Source organism: Zootoca vivipara, chromosome 5 (genome assembly GCF_965207765.1).
Source record: "Zootoca vivipara chromosome 5, rZooViv2.hap1.1, whole genome shotgun sequence".
In the NCBI taxonomy this organism is placed as follows: Eukaryota; Metazoa; Chordata; class Lepidosauria; order Squamata; family Lacertidae; genus Zootoca; species Zootoca vivipara.
Window position 1 is genome coordinate 61,726,166 of NC_142588.1, and position 27,047 is coordinate 61,753,212.

The following is a 27,047-nucleotide window of genomic DNA, read 5'->3' on the forward strand; positions in this document are numbered from 1 at the left end:
GACGTAGCCAAGTGGGGGGCAGGGGTTGCGGTTGTCTCCCAGCCTGTAAATCAATACAAATATGAGGTTCCGGCCCCCCCAACCCAAAGCCTGCCCTCCCCCAAAAATGTCCTACGCCCATGGCAAGAAGGGAATGAAATTGGTGAGAGAGGGTTAGTATTTGGGGAGGGCGCCTTGCTGTTGACCCGAAAGTGAACATTATTCAACTGAAAACCAAAAGAGCATGAAATTTTCAGCGTTAAACTGCTGGACTTCAATATCTCAGTAAGCGCAGGACATATTTCCTTAGGGCAGTGCTGGTTCCAGGCTATTTTGCGCCGCAGGCAAGGCTATCTACTTGCAAATCCCCACCAACAGCGATAGCTATCTTCTGTTTTCAAAAACAGATATCTCGTAGGAAAAAAATGAAAAGCACAGAACTCGAAACTGCTATTTTTTTCTTAAATTGCAAGAATAAGTAATACATATATATTTCTCAAATGTTTTAGCACACAGATCAGTTTGAATAATCTTGTGAATTGTGATGTTGCAATTTAAGACTCTTTAAAGTTTCAATTTCAGGCACATCAAGATCTCACTTTGGATGCCTTTTCCTTTGCAAATTTTATCACCAGTTCCTTCAGGTCAACTGCTAATGCTTGGGCATGTTCAGTTGATATAGTTGCCAAGCCAACTAGTCCCTTTTTGCAACGTTGTTGAGCATATATAATTTTTTGTAAGTATGAACTTTGAGAAAATATGTTCACCACTTGCCACTGGAAGTGTCAGAAGGATCCTTAGACAGGTTCCTAAAGGACAGAAGCTCCAGGCACACTTCCTCTTCTACTGCTGCTTGCCCCTGGGGGAAACCGTTCTTTAGCGCTCAATTGGAGCAAACAGCAATACAGAAATTTCCCAATCGACATGTGTTCTGGTCTGTTGTTAAAGAGCAGGGCAAGGAGAAAACTGCTTGGAACCATACCCAGAAAGTGTGGGTCAGGCAGAGAACAGCTTGGATCCATGCTTTCTAGGCATGGCACAGGCAGAAGTATGGATGAGCCCTAAAAGGGGGGCTGAAACCCTGGAGAGCCACTTTCAGTCAGACCAGACAATACGGAGCCAGATTAAATTGTCATATTGGGATAAGGCAGCTTCCTATATTCCTACAAGCCCCCCCCCCCCCCCCCGGGCAACCATCCTTCTTTAGATGGCCCAGCTCTGATAATGTGCTGCCTTTACATGGCTTGGTTTGTTATGCAGGTTGACTCAGTTCCTTGAGCCACATGCTTTTAGTTCTTGCTTAGTGCTTGTGACACAGTTGGAGCTTGTGTAAGGATGATCTGCCTTGGCTTGGTAACCTGTATAGGTGTATTGCTTGGTAGTAGGTGATTTGTAAACAAATGGAGTAGCTGTACTGTGTGGGCTCTATTTTGGATGCAGAAACTCTACCCCCAGTACACACAAGCACCATCCAACTTGGCTTTGTAGAGCCCATCTCCCAAAGCTTTGCTCAAGTACGTGAACTGTTTTCTTGCAGGAATTAACAGGCCCAGGGTTGAGATAGGTAACTCTGAGAGGCAAGACAAATAGGAACTCTTTGCTTCTTCCAACTTTGCAAATCAGCGTTGTAATATAAACCATCTATAAATGGTTCCATGCGAGCTAGAAATGAACCTATTCCTCTATGCTGGTGTAGTGCTGAATCTTTATTGGCCTGAGTCAAAATCAAACTGGAGCAATTCTTGAACCAATTAAAAGCAAATCAACAACAGCAATTCCCTGATGGAATATAAGAGGGAAAATATATTTATTACAGTGGATCTTCTTATGTTCTTAGGGGTGGAGAATGTTTCAGCCCCAGCCACCATAGCTGGTAGATTTGAATAATGGAGGTTGTGGCTGTAGGTTCCCTACCCCTGCCCTAAAGGAATCAGTAATCATAGCCAACAGGATGAATTAGGTTGTGAGAGTTACTTTTATTTATTTATTTGCACTCGTGACACCAAGGAGTTAAAAAGCCATACAAAGAGAAGCTTGAACACACTTTGTTGTGATGTTAAGGAGAAAAGAAACAGTTGGACAGATCCATGTTCAGGCAAGAAAAAAAAAATGGTGCTTGCAATGCTACTCATTCATTACAAGGAGCTGTTTTTCATCACATTAGACATCATGATGGTGGAAGTTGCAGACTTTAAGGAGTTCTGTAACATAAAAACAGAAAGAAGAGAAGAGAAATAAAAAGGAAAGTTGAAGATCAGCACACCAAAACAGACAAACTCTAGCAATGTTTCGCAATGCCCTAGAAACCATTGTACTCTCATGGAAATTTGTCTAAGACCTACTGGTAAGTCTTGGGTAATATCACTTCTTGAATATGGGTATGGACTCTCTCAAAGGGCTGTTTTGTGCAGACTAATGAAGGAAAGGGAGCATGAATAGTGTAGCTAGCTAATAACATTATATTTCATTCAGTTTTCCTATCTAGAATATTGGGGATAGGATGATTGCATAAGTTCTATAGGACTGAAAAACCAACATCACCATTCTGTGGCTTGACAGTAGTCAATGTAGCTTAGGCCTGTGGTTTCTGTGTAGCACATTAGCAGCAACAAATTCCATTCCTACAAATCCGTACCTCAAATAGCTTTCTTATTCTTTTGAGAACTCAACAGGATGAAAGAATACACTAATCATCTCTGAAGTTGAAAAAGGTGAGTTGCGTTGGCTCAGTGATGAAAACAGCATGTTCAGAGCTCTTAATGGTGTTTCTCTGTAGCAGGGACTGGGAACCTATGGTCCCCCAGATGTCATGCTCTGAAAGGCCTTTTCTTTGTTTTTAGATCTTAGTAACCTAACCTTTTTAAAAAGGGGGGGTGGAGATATCTAAATAGTTTTGAGAATGATCCTAACATTACAACTCATCACCTCTTATAGTAAATCTGCTTTGCAAAATTGTTATAGAATATAGTGGAGCACACATGTTTAAAAATTCACAAGCCAAAAGTGGGGGGGGGGGAGATACAACCTATAGTTTATGAAACTGCCTTTAAAAAAGTTCATGTAGCATTGGTCCTTATTGATATTTACTTTTTGCCACTCACTTAAAATGCCCTTTAAACTAGACTCCCCCAACCTGGTACCATCCAGATGTTTTGGACTGCAACTCTCATGTGTCCCAGCCGGCATGACTGATGGTCAGAAATGATAGGAGCTATAGTCCAAACCTTCTGGAGGGCACCAGATCAGGGAAGGCTGCATTAAAAAAAAAAAGATGCAGAACAGAGACGTGAAACCTGTGGTCCTTCAGATGTTGCTGGACCATAGCTCCCAGCATCCCTGACCATTGATCATGTTGCTGGGACTGATGGAATTTGCACTCCAACAACATCTGGAAAGCCTTGATGAGGAAAAATACAATGCTTCCTCTTAGACTATAAGAGAGTACTGTCTAGACTCCAACTGAAATCCAGTTTTTGCCTGAAGCTGACTGGTGTCATTCATCCCAGTGTATAATTGATACCTGAAGGTGAGAATTTCTTGAATCCAGCAATAGCAGTCAGATATTGCTCGCCAAGATAACCACTGACGGTCTTTTCTTTTGTGCTAACTAAGCACTGAGTGCCATCTTTGAACAAGCTATCTTTGGTTTCAGACTGGAACATTTGGAAATCCTCTTTTCTTGATCCAGTGATTCCGAAGAAATTCTGTAATAAAGGAAGAAAAGCAGGATTCAGTTAGCTGTCATGTTAAAGTTTTGGTCGCCCATTTTTTGGTTAAAGGTTGTGGTGATCACATGCCATCCAAATGGTGCGTCAAACGTTTCACAGTTGTTCTCTTCCTACTGAGCGCTCCTTAAGGATCAAACTGTTCCTACACTTCCCTTGATTGCTTCCGTGTGTCATTTGTACAAAGAATTTTGTCCAACTGTGGCTACCAACTGCAGAAGTTGTGTAATTTATTTACATACTATTTTTAAAAGCTATCACAAGCCAACAGATTTATTGTGAGGTGAGATCTGGGAAGTCCCCTTTAAAAAAAAAAAAACCTCACCTGTTGCTCAAGTAACACACGACGGACAGCGTCTGCTTTCCCAGGGGCTGCAACTACTCCATGAGTGGGAACTGTGGCCAGACCACATCTTACATAGTCAGTAACTGGACAGCGATCGCCATTAGGTTTCAGAAGTTCAAAATCGGTAGGCCTGAGGTTCGCTGCCCAAGCAGGTTTGTTTTCTCCTGGGGGGAAAAAAGAATGTTAAATATTATAAAGCTTTCATTGTTCTATTCAGGGATCTGTCAAGTGAGCACTCACCAGGTGACCCTGATGTTAGAGATGACATTCAATTTCGTTGTACTGTACTATGTACAATGACAATAAAGTTTCTATTCTATTCTATGTTACATACCCCACCAACACCTGCAGGGGGGAAGGCTTTATATATTTTGGTATCTGCATATAGTATTGGAACTTGCTTCTTTAAGAGGAATGGCTTAGCAGTGGCACAGTGAGAGGCCTAAGGGGATACATTTTTATGTAACTTCCATGAGAACTATGACAAGTGAAAGCAACTGAGTTTACCTGCTCCTTTCCCCCTTTTCTTTACAGCTTGTAAAAGCAGAGTGTATGCAAAGATTGTCAGTTAATAAAAGAAATTTTGTAAAAAGAAGGAGGAGGAGGAGAAAAGCAAGCATCCAAGAGCTGTCATTCCTACAAGAGGAGGCCCTTGGCTTCTTGCAATATGGAGGCTTCCTTGTAACTGGGAGCTCTGATCATGCAGGGTCCCCAGTCTCATGCAAGCCACCATATAATACAACAGTATATGCAAAGCTTCCCTTGAAACTGCTTCAGATTTCACACTTGCACTGGCGGAGGAAGAGGAGTGCGGGGGGAGCGCACTGCCCCCAGCAGCGCGATCCCGGTGGGGTGCCATTGTGGTCGTCGTCCCCGTGCGCTGGGCGCCATGCCCCACAAGCAGCGTGCCATGCCCCCAGGACACGCAACATGCCCCTGCAGGCGGTGCACCACACCCCTGGGACGCGCGCCAGCCCCACCCCGTCTGCTCTCCGCCCCCCCCCCGGTCCTGGAGCATGAAACTCCGCCACGGCACACTTGGTCCATGGGCCAGCTGTTGGCCATCCTCAGTGTAACTCATGCAGAATTTCCCCTTCTTTTCCATGGACTTGCTAATTGGCTTGCTGTTTAGATGCTATTCTGCTTGGATCCCTCTTGTGAGCAGGGGGCGTTTATGGGCATGTAGTGATGGGGAAAATAGACATCCATTTGTCTATAAAACCTGTGGCCACTTTGTGAAATTTGTGTTAGATTAATTCTCAGGAGTAGGGCTCCTTGTGGATCCTGCTAAGGCCTAGCATGAACCTCCCACATACCTTGTGTGTTCTCCTCGACTGTGGTGTGTTTAACAAAGCATACATCTCCTGACTCAATCAAACACCTAGAAAATACAATTAAAAGAAAAATGTTAGTGTGGCATTTGTCAATTCCTTTGTATCAGACTGCTGACATGAATTTGAATATTTCCAGTTATGTTGAAACGGATTCAAAATTTGCAGTGAGAAGTGAAAGACGCAATTAATCACAGGTGATAATTTGATGAGATGCTGTGAACTGAAAAGAGTTCTGGCCAATTCAGTAATGTTGAAATCACGGCAATATGCTGGCAACCAGATTTTTTTTCCCTATTTACCTGGATTTATATTTAATAGCCATGTCAAAAGTACAGATTAATATGTTTTACTTGAAGTGGGGAAAATGTTGTTTTTGCTTATTTGTGCCACCCACTAGGCGGAGCAGTGATTTCATTTGAGACAGAAGTCAAAACATCTTGGCTTGAAACTGGCTTTCAGTATCCAGGTTTTGACATGGAATATGTGAGCTTGTTGTTTGTGATTTAGTACCCAAAAAGTGATTGCTTCTAGGCTCCACATACCAGAGATAAGGGGGGAATCCTAAGTAGAGCTTTGCCCTGTGAATTTTAAAATTAATACTAATAAGGCCTATATCCTGCATAGGATTATGAATCCTGGGAATTCATGAAAGTTTTCTTTAAAAACAAACAAACAAACAACAACAACAAAATTCAGTGCTTTTTTTCTGGGTGGACGCAGGGGGACGCATACTCCTAAACATTTTGTGAATCTTTGTACTTTTGTTCATTTACTGTACGTATTTATTGTTCCCAATTTGAACTATAAAATGGTGGTTTTCTTGAGTCAAAACGAGAGTCCCCCGAAACATTTTTAGGGGGGGGGGAAGCACTGATGATAAAATAAAATAATAATACTAACAACAACAACAACAACAGGAGGAGGAGGAGGAGGAGGATACTGGGCCTGAGGAGGTATCTGATGGACTAATAGGGACAAAACACTGGATGGCTTGTTGCTGCAGCTGTTTAAGATTTCTCTTTGAAAAAGTCATGGGTACAATTTTGGTTCATGCTCAGAGTCTACTATTTTGGGAGACCAAGAAGACTTTCTCCCTCCCTCTCCAGATCAGATTGGTTTGCTGTTGTGAAGAGATGAGTTGCCTATGGTATGCTGATGGATTCACTCTCAAGAGTCATCTAGAGCTCTTTGTTCTGACCTCTAAGCAGGCATCCCCAAACTTTGGCCCTCCAGATGTTTTGGCCTACAAATCCCATGATCCCTAGCTATCAGGACCAGTGGTCAGGGATGATGGCAATTGTAGTCCAAAACATCTGGAGGGCCGAAGTTTGGGGGTGCCTGCTCTAAGGTATCTTTGTTCATGGTATTTGGTCTGGGTTCCATGGCTTGGTTGTGGGATTGGGGTTGGAGTGGGCGGCCTTTGGGTGCCTTTCCACTCCTATGATTATATGATATAGTAAATCTGTAGGGATGGGTGAATCTGTCAACATCACTTTCAGTTTCTCATTTTTCCAGTCTTATGTGGAGAATGGAAATGTGGAGGAGGGAACTTAAGTTTGTGGCTATTATTTTTTAAGTCCCCATGATTCACACCCGCATTTTAGTGTGAATTTTTACTAATGCACACATTTTCCCAAGCCATTTCCCCTAATATAATGCACTGTATATGCCACTTTCACTAACAAATACATTCTCAGCTCCTGTCAACCTAGCTGTTCGAAAGCACACCAGTGTAAGTAGATAAATAGGTACTGCTGCAGCAGGAAGGTAAACGGCATTTCCGTGCGCTCTGGTTTCCGTCACAATGTTCCGTTGCACCAGAAGCGGTTTAGTCATGCTGGCCACATGACCTGGAAAGCTGTCTGTGGACAAATGCCAGCTCCCTCAGCCTGAAAGTGAGATGAGTGCCGCAACCTCACAGTCGCCTTTGACTGGACTTAACCGTCCAGGGGTCCTTTACCTTTTTTTTTTTTTAACCTACCCTAGTAAATGCATTTTTGTAACATTACTTGGATGGAGAACTACACAACAACACGTGAAGAAGTGTGAATTTTGAAGGATGGTTCAGTTTGTGTTTCAGAAATGCAAATTAGGTAGGCTCACCTCTAAATGTGAACTAAAGCAATTTCCCCTCCATCCCTAGTTATTAGCTACCATAGAGATACGCACCATGTGACTGGCACCCACATGGCTGGGGACAGTTTGGCCTCTCATTCCTCTATCATCTCCTGAATAAGAGTTTGTTTTTAATATCCAAGTTACCTACCGCAAAGCACCATTGTAGCCGTAGTATATCTCGTTGCTGCTAGCTTTGCACTTGTGTTTGTCAGCGAGTGCCCCGCCAGTGCCAGTGCCCTTGCACAACTTGCAGAGTGGACTGCTAGGTGGTGACCCTGGGGCACAGCCTTCGCTGAAGAATGTACCTGACAGGAGAACATGGAATAGTCACTTGGAATTCCTCTGTATCTGTTCTTGCAAGTTGGCCACATATTATATTTGCAGTGAAATATTTGCACACAAAAAAGGATAGATATTTGGAATGCCCAATAGAACAGAGGAAAGTGGATCCCCCCCCACATCTTCTTAAAAATTCAGTCTTGTTGGCTGGCAGGCTACCTATCTTATTTTAAAAGTATCCCACCCATCCCAAAAATATTTTGGTTGCATCCAAATGTAGTCATTTAGAATAGATTCACTGAAATCAAGGAATGACCTAAGTCAACCATGATTTCAATGAGTCTGCTCTAAGCATGACTATGTCAGGATCCAACATCCCTCCCCCCCCCAATCTGATGGTTTATCAACCATCTGGATTACCACTATAGACTAACGAAACATTCCCAGCCAATCCAACGGTATTCTTCAAAAGGCAGTGCCATACATTTGTACTCAGCCATTCTTAAGCAGGCGACTGGAATGGCAGATTCTCAGCACTCCATCCTGGCTAGATATCACAAGGTGTACACTCACAGATTTCAGCAACGTGGTAAAGTGTTGGGAAACATTTTTTGTTGAATAGTATTAAAGCAATGTTGCGCTCACAGTGCCATATTTTACTGCAACTAATATAAAATGGGCAGAATAGCGCTGGGCTGGGCAGAACAATGCAAAGCACTGGCTAACTGTGCTGCAGGAGCAGAGTGAGGTTGAATAGAGTGGAAGTGTCTATCTCCTAGTCCTTCCCAGCTCCCACAACCTTGCTGGTTAGGGTGTTCTGCCATGTAAAGCCCTGCCCTTTTAAAAGGACAACAGCAGCGCTAAACAGTGGCATGCAGTGAATTTTTTTCATAGGGGAACAGTTAGGGCCGGAAGTGTGAGCTTGCAAAGGTTATTAGGTGGGGGTGATGTCACACATGTAAGCATCACACCTCCCTCTTAAGCTGGGCAGAAGCTTCCCAGGCTTTGGAAAGGAGGCACCAGGTTTCCGACACATAATATATAGGGTGGAAGCATCTGTGGGTTCATAAGCCCTGCTTCCTATGCAACTTTGGGACAATTGCTATATATGCTATGAATATAAACTAGACAGTATGCATTATGCGCTGGACTCCCTGGAAAAAGGGTGAGATGGCTTGTTTACGTATTTAAACAGGTTGTATACCACTTGGCCACATTTGGCTCCAAAGGGGAGTCATGTGCAAAGTAGGTAAATAAGTGAACATGAGGTCACTCACTAATATTGAAGTTTCCAATGTTCTCCTGGTAAAGCAAGCCCATGGGGATGTTCCAGCCAGCAGTCCTATCAACACCAGTATGGCAGGACTTCTTTCCTCTCAATGTCTTCCAGTTGAATCCGGTATTAGCTTTCTTGACAACAGCGACAGCAGTGTAGCCCTTTACTGGAGGCAGGGGGAGAAAAATCTCAAATAAGACCTCAAATCAAATGAGACCTTAATCAATGGAGGGAGGGAGACAAGTTGGCCAATGAGAGCTTGTAATTCTCTCACATGCTGAATGAATGAGTGGGTAGGGTCTTGGCTACCTCTCTATTGTTGTGTCCTTATTTGAAAAATAGGCACAAGTCAAAAGGATGCTTTGCTCATAGACCAGTTTAAAAACTGGGTTCTCTGTCCTGGCTCCCACTTTCAGATGAAAAACCCAGACTCCCAGCTCAGGAAATCCTGAAAGTTTTATTAAAGAAATCAGCTGCACCTCTGCTTCACTCAGCGGTCACGCCTGCATTGATAGTGGTGTGCCTTCAGCAATGACGTGGTCCAACCCTATGACTGTCCCTCTACCACCAGCCTGGCCAGGTCTGCTCAGCCACCAGGGGAAACGCTCTCGCAGGAGACGGGGGTGGGCCTGGTTTGGCTGGCTTCTCAGGAGGTGGGGTGGTACCTGCCTCTGTTGGCTCCCCCTCCTCTTCTGAGCTATCTGACCACCAGGGGGCGGGACCCTCATTCCTGGCACTGCTTGAGCTGTCTCTACAAAAGTTTTTTTTTAAAAAAAGGTAAAGGTAAAGGACTCCTGGACCTGGTCTAGTCAATGGTAACTATGGGGTGCGGCGCTCATCTCACTTCAGTCTAAGACAGCTTTCCGGGTCATGAGGCCAGCATGACTAAACCACTTCTGGCACAACACTGTGATGAGTGCCAGAGTGCACAGAAACACTGTTAACCTTCTGGCCACAGCAGTACCTATTTATCTACTTGCACTGGTATGATTCCAAACTGCTAGGTTGGCAGAAGCTGGGACAGAGCAACAGGAGCTCACTCCATTGCACAGATTCGAACAGCCGACCTTCCGATCGGCACTGTCTCTACCTACACCCTTCATGGAATTGTCATCCTCTACCTCTTCTGACACACCCTGCCCGATCTTGCCAGGCGCCATGGAGACCACGACACCCACCATCTTTGCCAATAGTACTGGATTTGAAAGAGTTTTAAAGCTGGCAAGTACATTTATATAAATATGAACGAATATAAAATTATATTTATATAAATACAGCTTGAAATGGAAGTATAATATTAGATCCTGTGTCTCTGTCTCTCTCTCTCAAACAAACATTGCACAAAAAGGTTTGTCCATGTTTTCAGCTGTTGGGTTGTTGTTTTATGAGTCACATGTTTTCTGCCCTGGGTAAGATATAGATTTAGATATAGATATAGATTTAACAAATGAACAAAAGCTTTAAATTCTAGGTTTACTCTCAATGGCTGTACGTCCCAGAGTTACCCACCTGTTGCCTCTCTTTCTGGATGGGCACATGCATCAGGGTCGGCTACAAAGAGAATGAGAAAGAGGTTCTGGACACAATATTCCAAGACAAAGAGTTGTATCCAAAGTAGCACTAATGAAGTCATTCTGCCAGTGCAAGGATTTCTGCTTCCGCCTGTCCTCCCCCCTTTAAACCTTTGGGGCAAATCTCGGGAGTGTGCGGGGTGCATGTGTGGTGGTGAGTAGGGGGGAAGAAAATGAGGGGAAGTTCTGTTGTGCAAACAGAAATCCTGATGGGACACGCTAATTGAATATCGCCCCAAACCCACCCAGTTTTTGCAATGCCACAACAGCGATGGGAGTAAAGCCATTTGTGGTCACAGACCTGAGGGACAGACACAAGATGCTTCCTGAGAACTTATAATAAAAGTGAATCACACGCAGAGCATTGCTTGGCACACCTTCGCGGTGATGTGCTCTCATCTGAAGTGACAATATGCTAGCCCATTTAGATAGGTACAATAAACACAATGCAAAATTGGTGTAAAACATTGAGCCTGTGGTCAAAATTCCCATTGGGCCCCTTGCAGAACTGTAATGAAGGTCTATCAGAAGTTATGTCCAGATGTGTGCTTGTGATAGTGTGGACTGTATTGAGTCAAACTGCCATTTTCCATACTTACAGTAAACTTCAGCCATCACTGGCACCAAACCGCACACTCCTGCAGTGTAGACAAACCCTCCATCCAGGCTTATGGCATCAGCCTCATCTTTCTGCAAAGAACATCAGATATGCTAATAGCAAACACATTCTCATCATGTGAAATATTTTATATAGCCAAGACAACATCATCCATGCATGAAAGGGGGCATCAGAAAACGTGCATTGTGTTTGAAACAAATGTGTTGCTCAGGGGCATTATTCAGTCATTGCTATCTATTGCAATGTAGCTGCTTTCTTGGGGGAGGGATTATGAAGGTGTGCTTTTATTGCGTAAAGAGCACTTACAGCGGTACCTCGGAAGTCGAACAGAATCCGTTCCGGACCGCCGTTCAACTTTCAAAACATTCGGAAACCAAGGCGCAGCTTCCGATTGGCTGCAGGAAGTTCCTGCAGCCAATCGGAAGCTGCAGAGTTCACATCGGACATTCGGGTTCCAAAGAACGTTCGAAAACCGGAACAATCACTTCCGGTTTTCGATCGTTCGGGAGCCAAAACATTTCCCCCAAAGCATTTGAAAACCAAGGTATGACTGTGCGGGTATCTACTCAAATGTGTAAGAGAGCCATATACATATACAAATGTAACAATCTGGACATAACCAGTATTAGAGAAAACCGTTTTCTTTTTGTTATGCTTGCACTTTCCCAGTCAAATTGTAAAAGTCTTAAGCCACAAAACACATGCATGTGCCATGAAAGCCTTCCTCAACCTGGTACTGTACTTTACATATATTTTGGACTACCAGCTATGCTGGCTGGAGATACTGGTAGCTATAGTCCAAAACATCTAGAGATCACCAGATTGGTTGACCTTTCTAAAATTTAACCTCTATGTTGCATAAGAGGAAGCATGTTTAAAATCGTGTAATTCAAATTTAAGTTTTGCAGCTTGACATTAATCTCTCAGCCTTCCAGGCACTGAGTCTGGAAGGTGGAAAATAAATACACATTGTGAAATTAACGCTATATTAAACTTCTTTGGCTGCAGTCTTGCTCACAGGTTAGTGAGCTCTGACTAGAAAGAATGGGGAAGACTCAGAAGCTAGCTTCCTCCAAACATTTCAGTGTGTCTGAGCACAGAATGCACACGGTTGGTAACGTCCACACCAACATTTAAAGTACTCTTAAAGCCCTTTGGGAAGGGGAAGGCAGTAAATGACACTTGAGCTCCTTGGGAGAAGAGGTGGGGAAATAGAATAGTGCAGTACCCAATAGGATGCCCTCCAGACGTTAGACTACAACCTCCATCAGTCCCAGACAGGATGGCAAATGAAAAGAGATCATGGGAGTTGTGGTCCAACAACACCCAGAGCTTACTATAAGTATATTGGATATCCCTGAGATTCATAGGTCAAAGATAGAATAGCGTTCTGAGTGTGCAGGGGTCATTCTGCATGACGCAGAATCTGAGTCCCTTCCGATTCATCTGTGGGGGTAGAATGTGTAAGAGCAATCTTGCCAAACTGGTTCCTTTATTAAGGGAATGACTTTGGTTGGCAAGTTAAGTAGGATGATCAGCATAATCAAAGAGGTTCCCCTGTGCTATAGAACAGGGGTCGGCAACCTAAGGCCCATGGGCCACAAGTGGCCCACGGGGGTCGTTTAACCGGCCTTTGAGCCACCCCTGAACCAAGCCACCCACTTGACGAGTCCCCGTGCGCTGCGCTAAACCAGCGCAGCATGGGGGCTCGCTTCTGCGGGGCCGAAAATCGTGTCTGTGTAGACGCAGACACCGGAAATCCTGCGCATGTACATGATCCAGCCCACAGAGGGATTGCCGCTGGAGTGAACTGGCCCAGGCGAGGTAAAGCTTGCCAACCCCTGCTATAGAACAAATGGGTGGGAGTTCCCGCTTCATATGAAGATATTTTAATTTATGAGAGATTTCTCTTCGCTATCTCATATAGATTTAACTACCTATGGCCTTTTAGACATGGGCGGGATGTTTTTAATGCATTTCTCTTTCCTCTTGGCTTTAATGTGGGGTGTGTTGTATGTCCATTTATTTGGTTGTAAGTTGTTTTCTGCCCTGGGCAAGATAAAGCAACTAACAAATTTAATAAATCATTTTTTGAAAACTACAGATCCCAATATTCTTGGTGTGCGTGAGGAAACATGCTTATGTGTGATGTGTACACAGCCTCAGAAGCAAAACCACACCAGGTGGAAGCAATGAAACCCAAGTGAGGACTCACAGTGGCAAGGGGCAAGGGAAAGAGTTGCGCAGCTTGAAGCACTTACCAAGATCTTGATGATGCAGTCATCAGGACTTTCTGCCACAGCACACTCAATGGAGCCTCCGCTCACTCCACTCCATGAGTCGCACTTTGTTTGTTCAGCCTTGCCCACTGCACACCACCTGACCCTCCCTTCTGTATCAGCGGAAGGTCTGTCTAAGGGATCAGAAAGGAGAAAGTCACTTAACCAGGAGTTCCGATGCCTCATTGTGCTGCAAATTAAGTGCTGGTAGAGGGAAGTGCTGGTGACAGCTGCCCCAAAGTCCAACCCTAATTGGCACCAGTGCTGTTACATGTGCCGGAGAGTAGAGAATACCAGCAGAGATACCTCTTACCACATCTACCTACTGTGAGGATCTGCACCTCCAGTGACAGAGCTGGATCTAGGAACACACTCCAAAATGCATTTGATCCCATCCAGGTCAGGCAATGTATCAACTTACTGGATCTGAGAACCACTCACCCACAGAGCCTTTGTCTTGTCAGGATTCAGATTCATTAAGCTAATCTAGCCTGCCACTGCATCCAGACACCAGCCTGGAGCCTTCTCAGCTATTCCCAGTTCAGATGATACAGAGAAATTGAGTCGGGTACCGCCAATGTATTGATGGTCCATAGCAGCTGATCTCCTGCATACCTTTTCTGATAGCCCGAATAGCACTACAGTACTGGGAGCCCAGGTAGAGTTGAGAATCCATTAACTCAGGTACACGAAGAAGATTGACAGCAGAATCCTTAAATAGAAGGTCTTTGGAAGGACCTTCAGGAGAACCAAAAAGTTTGCAACCGGATTGTGCGTTCTTGGAAGATAGCTCCTAAGATATTCATTGAAGAGTGAGAAAGGGTAAGAAGAAAACGCAAAGTCAATGAGAGTTTTTAAAACTCATGATATATGCATCACCACCGCCAACCCTGCCAAAAGCAGGCCAATTCCATCTCTCTCCACCCCTTTTATTTTCCAGTGGACACCTTCAACATTCCATTGGTTCACCTGCCCTCAACTTAACTGCTAGACTCACATAGTCTACCTGACTTCCACCTCCCTTTTTGGGGTCTAATGAAACAATGAAGAAATGCAGGACTGTAGTGTAATTTATTATTATTATTATTATTATTGTTACACTATATATTTTTACCCCAGCCACTCTGGGTGGCTCCCAAAAGAGGACTAAAAACAGAACAAAACTTCAAACATTAAAAACTTCCCTAAACAGGGCTGCCTTCAGATGTCTTCTAAATGTCAGATAGTTATTTATTTCCTTTACATCTGATGGGAGGGTGTTCCACAGGTCCTCTGCCTGGTCCTCTGCCTGGTTCCTTGTAACCTCACTTCTCGCAGCGAGGGAACCATCAGAAGGCCCTCAGCACTGGATCTCGGTGTCCAGGCTGAATGATGGGGGTGGAGATGCTCCTTCAGGTATACTGAGCCAAGGCCGAATTGTGCTCGGAAACGTACTGGGAGCCAATGTGGATCTATAAGGACTGGTGTAATATGGTCTCAGCGGCCACTTCAAAGGTGCCCCCATGCAGAATGCATGGTAGGGTCTCAGCCTGCGTACCAGATGGAGCTGGTAGACAGCTGCCCTGGACACAGAATTGACCTGCACCTCCATGGACAGCTGTGAGTCAAAAATGACTCCTAGGCTGCACACCTGGTCTTTCAGGGGCACAGTTACCTTACCCCATTCAGGACCAGGGAGTCCCCCACACCTGCTCACCCCTTGTCCCGCCAAAACAGTACTTCTGTCTTGTCAGGATTCAATCTCAATCTGTTAGCTGCCATCCATCCTCCAACCACCTCCAGGAACTCACATAGGACCTTCACCGCCTTCACTGGTTCTGATTTGAAAGAGGTAGAGCTGGATATCATCCGCATACTGATGAACACCCAGCCCAAACCCCCTGATGATCTCTCCCAGCGGCTGCATGTAGATGTTAAAAAGCATGGGGGAGAGGACAGAATCCTGAGGCACCCCACAAGTGAGAGCCCAAGGGTCTGAACACTCATCCTCCAACACCACTTTCTGGACACAACCCAGGAGGAAGCAGTGGAACCACTGTATAACAGTGCCCCCAGCTACCAGCTCCTCTAGATGGTCCAGAAGGATGTCATGGTCAATGGCCGCTGAGAGATCCAGCAGAAACAGCTTTCATCTTTGTCCCTAGCCCGCTGGAGATCACCAACCAGCGTGACCAAGGCAGTTTCAGTCCCATGGTGAGGCCTGAATCCCGATTGGAAGGGTTTCAAATGGTCTGCATCCTCCAGGCGTGTCTGGAGTTGTTCAGCAACCACCTGCTCAATCACCTTGCCCAAGAATTGAAGATTTGAGACTAGGCGATAGTTGGCCATATTGGCCAGGTGCAAAGATATTTTTTAAAAGAAGCAGGTGTTGGTCTGCCGTAGTCGAAACAAAATAAAAAATCCTTCCAGTAGCACCTTAGAGACCAGCTAAGTTTGTCATTGGTTTGAGCTTTCATGTGCATGCACACTTCTTCAGATACGGTCCTGAAGCAGGCTTGTTTGTGTATGTTTCCATTACTATGGGTTGTAGTCACCTAAGTCCAACCCACTGCAATTAATGAACTAAAGTTAGTCCTATCCATTCATTTCAGTGGGTCTATGGAGAGTAGGAGTAGCATTTAATATCACTCTCTGTGTGTGTGCATTTCTTAATTTACAAACTTGCATGCTTGGAAGTCCCCCATAGGTCTTATAAATCTTATGTGCCGTTGTGGGTTTTTTTTTTTAATTGGCCACTATATTGTAAATTGCATTGGGATACCTCATTGAAAACAATTTATGAAATACAGACATACATACCATTGCTTTGGAGAGGACCGTCCAGATCTCATCTGCCCGACCGTCGGTACTTCGTGCTACCACAGCATGAGCAGGGACTCTAGCCAGAGAACACTCTTTGTACTTCTCAATAGGCTTCCTAGTGCCATCATCACAGAGCAGCTCATACTGGTTTCTTTCTTCTGCACTGAGAGCTATGAAAGATTTTAGCAAGATTTAAAGCCAGGTATGTAAGATAGGTTCCACCCTGAAATGCTGAGAAATGAGAAGCCCATAGACTCATAGAATGGTAGAGTTGGAAGGGACCACGAGGGTCATCAAGTCCAACCCCCTGCAATGCAGGAATCTTTTGCTTGAGCCCACAAATCTGAGATTAAGAGTTTTGTGCTGTGGCTAATGATGAAAAACAATGAAGGTGAAACTCTACAATTACATGGTACTGATTCCACCTGTATATACTGAGAGTCCATCTAGTATTACAATGCTTACAATTTCCTGCAGGAAAGCATTGTAGTTCAACTGTGGAGTACATGTTTTGCAGGCAAAAGGTTACAGGTTCAATCTCCAGTATTTCTGGGGAAGGCTGGGGAAGAATCCTTTCTGAAACTCTGGACAGCTACCAGCAGCCAGTGTAGACAACACTGAAACAGTAGTTTGGCTAGGCATAAGGCAGATCTTCCAATGTTCCTTCCAAGGAATGCTCAAGTGGTTACTGTACTACATCTCTGTAAGACAGGGTGTTTGATCTTAGGATACAATAAATGAAGTCAACCAGGTGCTGGAACAGCAGAGGGAAGGAGTAGTACATTACAGTAGTACATTACCTTGGCTCCCAAATGCCTTGGCTCCCAAATGATTGAAACCTGGAAGTGTTTCAGTTTTCGAACGATTTTCAGAAGCCGAACACCCGGTATGGCTTCCACAGCTTCCAATCAGAAGCTGCGCTTTGGTTTTTGAATGGTTCCGGGAGTCAAATGGACTCCCGGAACGCATTCTGTTCGAAAACCAAGGTACCACTGTATTTCTGTTTAATTGTGGCTCGCAGTTGCTATTAATATGATTCTTCCCAAGTTGTGTTTGGAAGAAACAAGACACAAATCTTAAACTTTCATATATATACCTTACATAATGAGATGAATGGTCTACATAACAGGATCCTACCCTCCCAACTCATGCTTCTGTGGTTGCATGGTTGGAGTTGCACTATGTGATGCTCAGGTTTCCCTCCAGCCTTGTGATTGTGTAGCTTGAAGACTGAATGCTGCAGAAGAGGTGCTGATCATAGCCACACACTGTAAATTTGAAGTACTCTTATACAACTTATACCCCTATTCCCTTCAAAAAGCCACTATTCCTAGCATGGCTCGGCAATCAGCTGCTCTTCTCAGGAAACTCGGGAAATTGTAGCTCTTTGAAGGGAATAGCAGTCTCCGAACAACGCTCAGCACCCTTAACAAACTAGCAACCTCCCCTGGATTCTTTGGGGGAAGCCGTGACTGTCAAAGAGGTGGAAATTAATCTTGCCAGCAATTTGGAATCAAAGAACTATGAGTTGCCTTCAAGATCATATTGTACGGTAGCAGGATGTAGTAATAAATAAGGAAAGGAGAATTTGAAATTAGTGGTTGTGAGTAACTAACAGACTAGACAGGATCGCTCTATACCAGTTTTATTACACTGCTGTTAAATTTGAAAATAACTAGTTTGCATCTCCAGCTTTAAATATTAGACTAATTGCATGACCTTTCCACAAATAAAGTTGCATATTTTTTAGCACTTGCTACACTGCGAAAAAAACTGATCCATACAGGTTTCTGCACATATAATCAGCCTTCATAGAACCAACTCAGTCCATGGAACTCAACACAAACTGACTCAAAAATGTGAATTCCGTCTGCACAGTGGGTTGAGCTCTACTAGGAACTTGGGGGCAGGTAGTGTGGTGCCTTCCAGATTTTGTGGACCACAGTCCCCAGCATCCTTGACCTTTAGGCAGTGCTGGCAGGGCCCTGATGGGAGCTGGAGTCTAACAACATGTGAAGGGCTAAACTTGCCCTCCGTCCTTACCTAGTACAGTTGCGTCTTTCACAAAGGCCACATCTCCAGCTCCATCTTTCAGACATCTAGAAGAACAAGCAGAGGAAGAAATATCAGATCAATTGAATTTTTGGGTCCTTACACCAACCTTCTGCATGTTCAGAGAAGCAGAAAGGAATTACAGATCCTGAGCATACAAAACTACTATTGTCTATTTTGTTCAGCGCCAACAGAACGCAGAAGTGATACAGTCCAGACGTGAAGAACTTAAAAATCATAGTACAAAGATAAAACATGGATGGACTCAGGAATGACCAAGCATGGGAAATGAGTAGTAAGAGAGTGGAAGAATAGGTAAGGTGAGGCTTGGATTGTTCCAGAAAAACTTTCTTCCGGAAAGGAAAGGTTTATTGTGAGGAAATGGAGAGGGAATCAGACATTGCAAGTTGAGTGTTCCAAAACAGACATCATAGCAAAAACTCACAATATAAACAACAAAGAGTCAGGTAATACCTTAAAGGCTAACAAATGTATTATGATGCAAGCTTTTGTGGACTTTATGATCTGGAATTGTAGTCATCAAAAGCTTATGTCACAAGAGTATGCAGTTCTTAGGGTGGCACAAGTTTTTTTTATCATGTTTTCTGCAGCAGATTGAAATGGCTACCTCACTGGAAATTGACAATAAAAGTTCATTTTTCCACAACCTGATGGTAGAACTTTACATTGCCATGTAGAGATATTTAACCAGTTTCATGCTACCCACGATAACCAGAATATACAAGACTTTGGGGGCATTTTAATGCTTAATAATAATAATAATAATAATAATAATAATTTATTATTATTTATACCCCGCCCATCTGGCTGGGTTTCCCCAGCCACTCTGGGCGGCTTACAACAGAAAAATGAAATAAAATAATCTATTAAACATTAAAAGCCTTCCTTGGTATGCTTGCCACATACTGTAGTTCTGTGCCACAGAAACTACTGGGAGACTTCCACACACTCAGCCGTTTGTGCATTTATTGCGCAAAAATAAAGAATCTTCATCTCTTTCTGCACTTCTGCAATGATTTGCACATGCATCCACACACAAAAGGGCAATGTTGCTATTGTGATGGCAGTACAGTATAAACGTCACATGTTCTGAAAATGTTACTGACATCTGTTGGATATAATTTCCTGTCCATGCTTGCACTATTATGTGAAACTTTGTTTTCCTTCATTATTTTTTAAAAAATGTATTTACTTACGTGGAAAATGGCAGCTAAGCTAGCCCACCCGCAGCAATGTCTAGCTGTTTCGGAAACATTCTGGTTTGTTTTCCACTGTTAATAGAGTGGATTGTTTTTATTCCTTTGTAACAGAGTTCCCCGTCTCCTGTACTGGAGTGTACATCTGGCTAAATTTTTGTTTTTAACTCTAAAAGACATGTCACAGATTTTTTGATTTTTGTCAAGATCATGGCTGGGGAAGAAAGTGTTAAAATTCAAATCCCCATGTACTACAGTCCTGAAGAACATTCCCTCCTCCATGGGCCTAGCATGAAATAGAAGAAGAAGAAGAGGAAGAGGAAGAGGAAGAGGAAGAGGAAGAAGAAGAAGAAGAAGAAGAAGAAGAAGAAGAAGAAGAAGAAGAAGAAGAAGAAGAAGAAGAAGAAGCCGCCCCTGGAATAATTGCTAACTATCATTTAAAACAGAGTTTCCAGGAAGCTGAAAGCATCACCTGTGTATAGGGAGCCTCTCATCTGATGCAGGGTAGAGAATCCACTGCACAATAGCAGCATGTATAGCTCTACTTGTATGTTTCTAAATAAACCAAATATTACAAAAACACCCCATCTCTGCCAAAAGAAGGTAGCGATGCTCTTAGGCTCTCTTGCTGTTCAAGGAAATTGGAAGTGTACCAACCACCAGTCCTTTGATTGTCCAGAAAGGCTCTCAGGTTGCATGTTTCCAGTGTTAGGTTCAAAAATTGTTTTCTGCCTTTCAGAACAAACCCCTTCTTTTCCTGTTTTGGTTATGAAGCACCTGAATTTCCTAGGGCTATGACACACACAACCCCCCCCCCAAAAAAAAACCAAATGGAAAATGCATGTTACTTACTGAAAAGCCCCTGAATATCCAGCATATGGGTCATTCCGGCTGCATTTTTCATCACCTTTTCCAGCACAAATGCGGCACAGATTTGGCTCATTTTTGCAACCCGGGACACAGGAGCCTGAGAAAAACTTGGCTACGGCTGTAAAAGAAGACCACACAGGCAAAGAATTGGCAGCTCCCTTCTTCTAAATAGCATTCACCTATTAGTTAGCATCAGGGATGGGTCAGCCACACAAACATCTCAGTCATGGCCTCAGGACGCAATTATTGTCAAGGGCAGCACTCGCCTCTTGGTAGAAAGCAGGTGGAACACAAAGTCCAAGGAGTCTCTGTGACAGGGGTGATGAACCGTGGGCCTTCCAGGTGTTGCTGAACTCCCACCATCCCTGGCCATTGGCCGTGCTTGCTTGGGCTGAGGGAAGTTGTAGTTCAGCCACATCTGGAGGGCCAAAGGTTCTCCAACCCTGTTCTGTGACGTCCCAGAAAACAAATCTCAGTCCTTATGCTGTTTCAGCAACTGCAGAGGCATACAACTTGTGATAGACATCCCAGAAGCTTCTGCAATGTTATATTGGCAAGGTAGGGCTGGGGAAACCTCTTTCAGCCCAAGGACCACATTCTGTCTCAGCTTGCCTTCTGGGGGCCATGTGCCAAAACAAAAGACGGGTGTGGCCTAAACAAAGCAGGAGTTGGCCTCCTCCATCCTCTCTCATGCGCGCGTGCACACACACACACACACACACACACAAATTTACACAAGTGCACACATACACAGAATACCAGGACACACTTCTCACATCATGCTCTGCAGCCACTTGGGTAAATAAAATGTGTTGCGTCAACCCTGGATTTTATACCTGGTACCTATGAAGAGTGGCTATATGTAAAACATGTGCTGGGTTAGAATGCCAAAATTCCCAGAGGGTGTACACCAGGGATGGGGAACCTGAGGCCTGGTTGCTGAATGCAGCCCTCTCTATCATGACACTCCTCAGGCCGCCACCCCGCTCACCAGCCCTGCTCTGCACCCTGTGAGTACCGTACTTTTCCTTGGCTCGAATGCATCTCTGAACTATGATAACACCTCTTGTTTCTTTGACTGGAGGATGGAAAGAAATCTCTGACTTCTGTGTGGCTGGGAAGTCATCTAACTCAACAAAGGTCTGGTGAACCTTCCTACCCGTTCTCACTCCTTCCACATCAATCTCGTGGCTTTCGTCACTCTGCTTCTTACCTTTCTCTATAGGTTCTGTTTCTGCTCCAGCCCATTCTATATGACCAAGACTCAACAGCCGCCCCACTGGCATAACCCAGCCTGCAGATCTGCCCAAGCCAGTGTGGCAAGATTTCTTCCCTCGGAGATCAGCAAGTGACTGGACGGTATTTTTCTTCACAACGGCCACGGCATAGTAACTGGTAACAGATTCTCCTGACAGAGAGAAAGAGAGAAGGCATATTGTGACCTGTGCGGCAATGAAGAATAATAGAATTGTAGAGTTGGAAGGGACCCTGAGGGTCATCTGGTTCAACCCCCTGCAATGCCGGAATCTCAACTAAAGCATCCATGACAGATGACCATCCAACCTCAGCTGACAAACCTCCAAAGAAGGAGAGTCCACCCACCACCATTCGAGGGAGTGTGTTCCACTGTTGAACAGCTCTTACTGTCAGAAAGCTATTCCTGAAGAACTTTCCTACTTCTCCTTCCCTAGTCTGGAGACCTTCTCCTTTTGTCTACTAAGTTTAAGAACAGCTCACTAGAGTGTATTATTACAGGATACGGCTTGCAAATTCAGCAAAACTGCATACAAAAATCTGTATGTTAGGAGAAATGCACTCAAGAAGCTTGATGAACTTTCATGAGGTCTTTAAAAATAATATCTAATCTGATGCAGAAATGTGGAGAGCTGAATTTAATAATGGAAAAATGAGAAGCTGGAAGAAACCCAAACGGACAGATTATTCCACTCCTAGCACTAGAGAGTCAGTGTGGTGTAGTGGTTACAGCATTGGAATAAGATCTGGGAGAGTCCACCACAAACCAAGGGAGTCCATTCCACTGTTGAACAGCTCTTACTGTCAGAAGGTTCTTCCTGGTGTTTAGTCAGATTCTAAACTTGAAGCCACTGGTTCCAGTCCTATACTCCTACACTCCATGGGCATGTAAGGCCTGCTCCAGCAGCACTCTCAGATGAACCTGATGGGTCTCTAACCTCTAACTCTGATCCCTCTAACTCTGAACCCTGATCCCACCTCGGGCCTTGCCACAACACAGAGCACAACAGAATTCTCAAAATCAGCCCTGTTGAAATTTACCTCCTGTACTTGTGCCATAAACTTCGGCTACAACCGGCCTCAAGTTGTACGGGGCCAAGCCTGCATCATAAGTGAGACCACCATCCAGGCTGACAGCGTCTGCCTCGGAGGCCTGAAAACATATAAGAGTAGACAAATGGGAAGAAGAAAACACAAATGGGAAGGAGAAGTGACAGGAATGAAAGGAGCTAGAAAGACTATTGTACCACACAGTGACAGATGGACCCCAAAATTAACTGAGCTATCTTCTCTTTTTTTCACAGTGCCAGAGTCAGAAATGGGGTATGGAGCGATCTTAAACTGATAATTTGGCCCAGGGGATCAAGAAGGGACTTCCTTTAGTGTTCTAGTTGCCTGGGACTTTGTTTTAGGTTGCCGCCAGGCCAATATTTTATTGTTTTAACCTGTTTGGATCTATGGCCCCATAATAAAGTGATTGGCTGATTACTGTTTTAACCACTCAAACCATTTTCTGGCAAATAACCCATACTGGAGTCTGAAAAAACAGTATACAGGCAAATACTGTTTTACCATTGATCCCTTCCAGGTTCTATGACCCCAGGGATTCTGCCAGCCACTTCTGTAATCAGTCAGAACTTTCCAATGTGTGTCCCTAGTCCAGGTTCTGTCTCATGGGCCGCTTCTAGCTCCTGCTTCTGACCCTAACCAGGGCACTAGGATCTTTGAAACGAACCATTTTCTGCAGAGTTGACAGACCCACCAGCAAAAGTTTAGTTCGTCTTGCACACCGAATTCAGGGAAGTCCCCCAGTGTTTGGGTCCAGCTTCCACTAATCACTTACCGCAGTGTGTATCTGAAGAAGTGTGCATGCACACGAAAGCTCATACCAAAATATAAACTTAGTTGGTCTTTAAGGTGCTACTGAAGGAATTTTTTTATTTCACTTACCGCAATGGCACTGATGCAGTCATGGGGACCACTCTTCTTCACACAGCTGAATTGTGGGAAAGATGCAGGTTGCTGGGAGGCACTTAAGCATTCCTGCAGTCTTTGACACTTGTTGTGCTCAGCCGTTGATGTTGTACACCATCTTACCCCGGAAGATGCAAAACAGAATGCTGTGAAGAAAATGAAGGAGGGGAAGTGTTGTGATATCATGGGCCATGAATGACAATAACACTGCCTTGTCTGAAGTCCACCTCCCCAGATGTATGGGATTTTCTTCCCATCTGTGCCATTGTCTAATACTAAGATCAAGGTAGGAAGATTTGCTCACCAGGTTTGTGTTATTCCAACCTTCCCCAACCAGATGCTTTGCACTGCAACGTTCATCAGGCTCAGCCAACATGGCCACTGGTCAGGGATGATGGGAGCTGTAGCCCATATCATCTGTTGGGTACCACGTTGTGGAAGGCTGTATTAAACTAACCTTGACTATCAAGGCAGAAAATCCTGAAGATCTGGAACTGCTCCTAGATGCCTACATTAGGTACACATCCTTGAATTGCTGTTTCCTTGTTGTCCTTGTAAATGAGATTTTCTCAAAGCTGTGTGTTTTTCAGTGCATCTCTGCAGATTCTGTTCATCAGAACTCTTTTGCTTAACCTACACACAAGAGCCTCAATCCAGGTCTTGCACTGCATCACACTGAGCAGTCGCATACTGGCCCCAAGACAAAGACTCGGCTGTTTAGAGGAACGCAACACTCTTCGTTTAGTCTGATGTTGCAGTACTTAAGGGCAATGAATTATTTCAGTCCGTGGTAGCTGAGATTTTTATTCAGCCTGTGGTGATGTCAACTGGGCTGTCACAAGTCCAGCCAGAGCTATCACATTCTGGATCGAAAGAGTCTGGAGAGATTGCTTTCACACTTTTAGCCACACATGCTCAAGTGGCTTTAAGCTGAGTATGTGATAAAAGGGAACCACATGGGGTGAAGGAACCCTCCTTTGCTTGACCCTGTGCTAATTTCAGTTTGTTGGTTAACTTTTCTAGAAGGGCGGTTTCGCACACAGTCATCCCAATACATGTTTGTGTGTGCTTCAAGAATAAAATCCTGCTAGCACCAAAACTCGGACACATATTAAACACCAGGGGAAGAATCCCTTTTGTACTGAAAGTAATGTGCTGGGGAGAGGGTTTCATTGGGACCACATGATGGGAGGTGAATGAGTCAAGAACACATCTCTTCCTACTCCCCACAGTACCAATCCTAACTGTCGCTTCCTCCCAACACCAGACGCATTAATTGCACTCATGCAATTAACACAGCCCTATTCATTGTGGCTTAATTCCAGTTGATTTGAGTCTAGCCCTCATTAGAAGAAGGGCAATAGCTCAGTGGTAGGGCACTTGCTCTGCACACAAGGCATCCCCGAGAATCCTGGGAAAGAATTCTGGAAGCAGTGGTCTGTTAAGGGTGCTGGGTATTGCAGCTTTGTGAGAAAGAAACTGCCCTTCCCAGGATTCTTTGTGATGAAGATGTGTGTTGGATGTGCTTTAAATGCAATGGTGCGGTTATGAAACCATAGATTACATGCAAACATGGGGCTCCCAGTTTGGGGAGATTTGCAGTAGGGAATCGGCTGCCAGGAGGAGGGTGTGAAACCCTTTCCCTGACTGCATCTCCCTCAAGCTGTTTCTACATCTATCTTTCTGCAGCTGGAAAACAGTTGGGAAGAAATACAGGAGGATTTGACCACCATACTGTCCTCCCCAAGTCTCCCCAACAAATGCCCTTTGTACTACATACACTTTGCCTTCGCTAATGTGGGTTTCTGAACCATTTCACAGAGGAATATGCAATTCTGCCCCCCTATCCTGGTCCAAGCACATCACCATCGTGGAATTAATAATGTTACTGGTGCCCTTTCCGGAAGGTAGAGTTGCATACCCCAAATATTATTCATTAAAACCTATCTTGCTGTTCACTGTACCTAACACAAGCTTACATAACTATATATTTATAGTTAAGCACTGTTTCAATCTCTAAGAAAGATATTCTGGTTCACGGTTCAGTGTGTGCATAAACGGAAGCTTCATCACTTAAAGTTCAGACCCACACTATACAGTACATTGAAATTACATGGCTTCCCCTCACGCAAGATTGTGGGGAATGTAGTTTACCTTCAATCAGTGCTATTTTTCATAGAAAAAGAGGTGTTGGAACTCACCATGAATGCACCTTGTTTTCTTATAATGACAGTGGTGCCCACCTGAGAGGTGCCAGAACTGAGTTCTGACGAGTTCCAGCTGGAAAAAAAGCCCTGCCTTTCACACAGCTATAATCCCCAGCACCCTTAACAAACTCCAGTTCCCAGGACTTTTGGGGGGAAGCCATGTGCTTTCAATATATGGTGAAGGCTTGACAGAAGACAGCAGAAGCATTCAACTCAGGAGAGCTTTTGGACTGAGACCTCAATGGAAGGCGGGAACTGCTGCAAACCAGTGGGGCTTTCTGCCATCCCAAACTAGGACTTTGCTGTTTTCCAGAGGGAAAATATTTGAAAGGCTTGCAACCTATTTCAGAAATTAAAGTGGCCTGATTTTTAAAGGGTTGCCATTCTCTGAGCAGCAGAAAGGTTGACTCTAATTCCACCTTGCAGCCTTGAAGTGCCTTTGACTTGCCTCTTTCTGCAAGCCTGCATTCACTTACCCAGAAGTGCAGTGAACAGCACAGCTTGGAGAGCAAGCTTCATGTTGTGCTCTTCCTGGAGACTTTGAGAGAGGTGTTGCAGAGTTGTCTGTCACAGACTGCTCCCACGGCGTCTGTGAGGCTTTTGACTCAAGCAGCCTTGCCTTTTTATAGAGAGAGTGGACTCTGCAGTGTTAGCAGAAGCAGTGACCCAACTGTGTTTGTCTGCCCTTGTTTCCCAATAGCTCCTGCTCCCCGCCCCCTCCTCCCTCCATTTGCAGGAAGAATGTCACTTTGGCAAAGGATTCATATGGACAGACAACAAGAGGGGTTGAGAGGCTTCACATGGGAAATCCCCCTGTCATTTTAATTCTTCCTGGACCTGAAGTACAATGATAAACTGGCAGTAACACCTTGTCTGTTCCTTCACCACCATTGTCGCAAAGGCAAACCACAGAACAGCCTGTTTGAGGCGGCTCTGAATTTAGGCTATTTGTGTAACAAGCCTACTCCGTTGACATTGATGTGTGTTTTGCCATTGATTTCTTTAAGAATAAAATTGTAACCTAAATCATATACCTGCTACTGACTTTAAAAGCTGTTTGAAACCAAGGACTTTTAAGGAACTGCTTAATAACCAATAGAGAATGAAAAGTAGTTCTAGGATTTAATTTTGGAAAGCATCTGAGA

The 27,047-nt window shown here is 44.3% G+C and overlaps 1 protein-coding gene across 1 annotated transcript; it reads right to left on the reverse strand.

Annotated features, from left to right (window-relative positions):
* Positions 1-1,935: 1,935 nt before the first annotated feature.
* Positions 1,936-26,495, reverse strand: TF (transferrin). Its single transcript, XM_035134084.3, has 17 exons — positions 26,379-26,495; positions 23,672-23,841; positions 22,763-22,874; positions 21,681-21,875; positions 20,450-20,585; positions 18,372-18,427; positions 16,326-16,498; positions 14,142-14,319; positions 13,509-13,660; positions 11,228-11,318; positions 10,567-10,608; positions 9,059-9,223; positions 7,651-7,807; positions 5,367-5,431; positions 4,030-4,214; positions 3,500-3,683; positions 1,936-2,180 (listed from the first exon to the last, which is right to left on the reverse strand). Exons 1-17 carry the CDS (start codon positions 26,419-26,421, stop codon positions 2,140-2,142), a joined length of 2,145 nt encoding a protein of 714 aa, XP_034989975.1. The 5' UTR covers positions 26,422-26,495; the 3' UTR covers positions 1,936-2,139.
* Between the last annotated feature and the right edge of the window lie 552 nt (positions 26,496-27,047).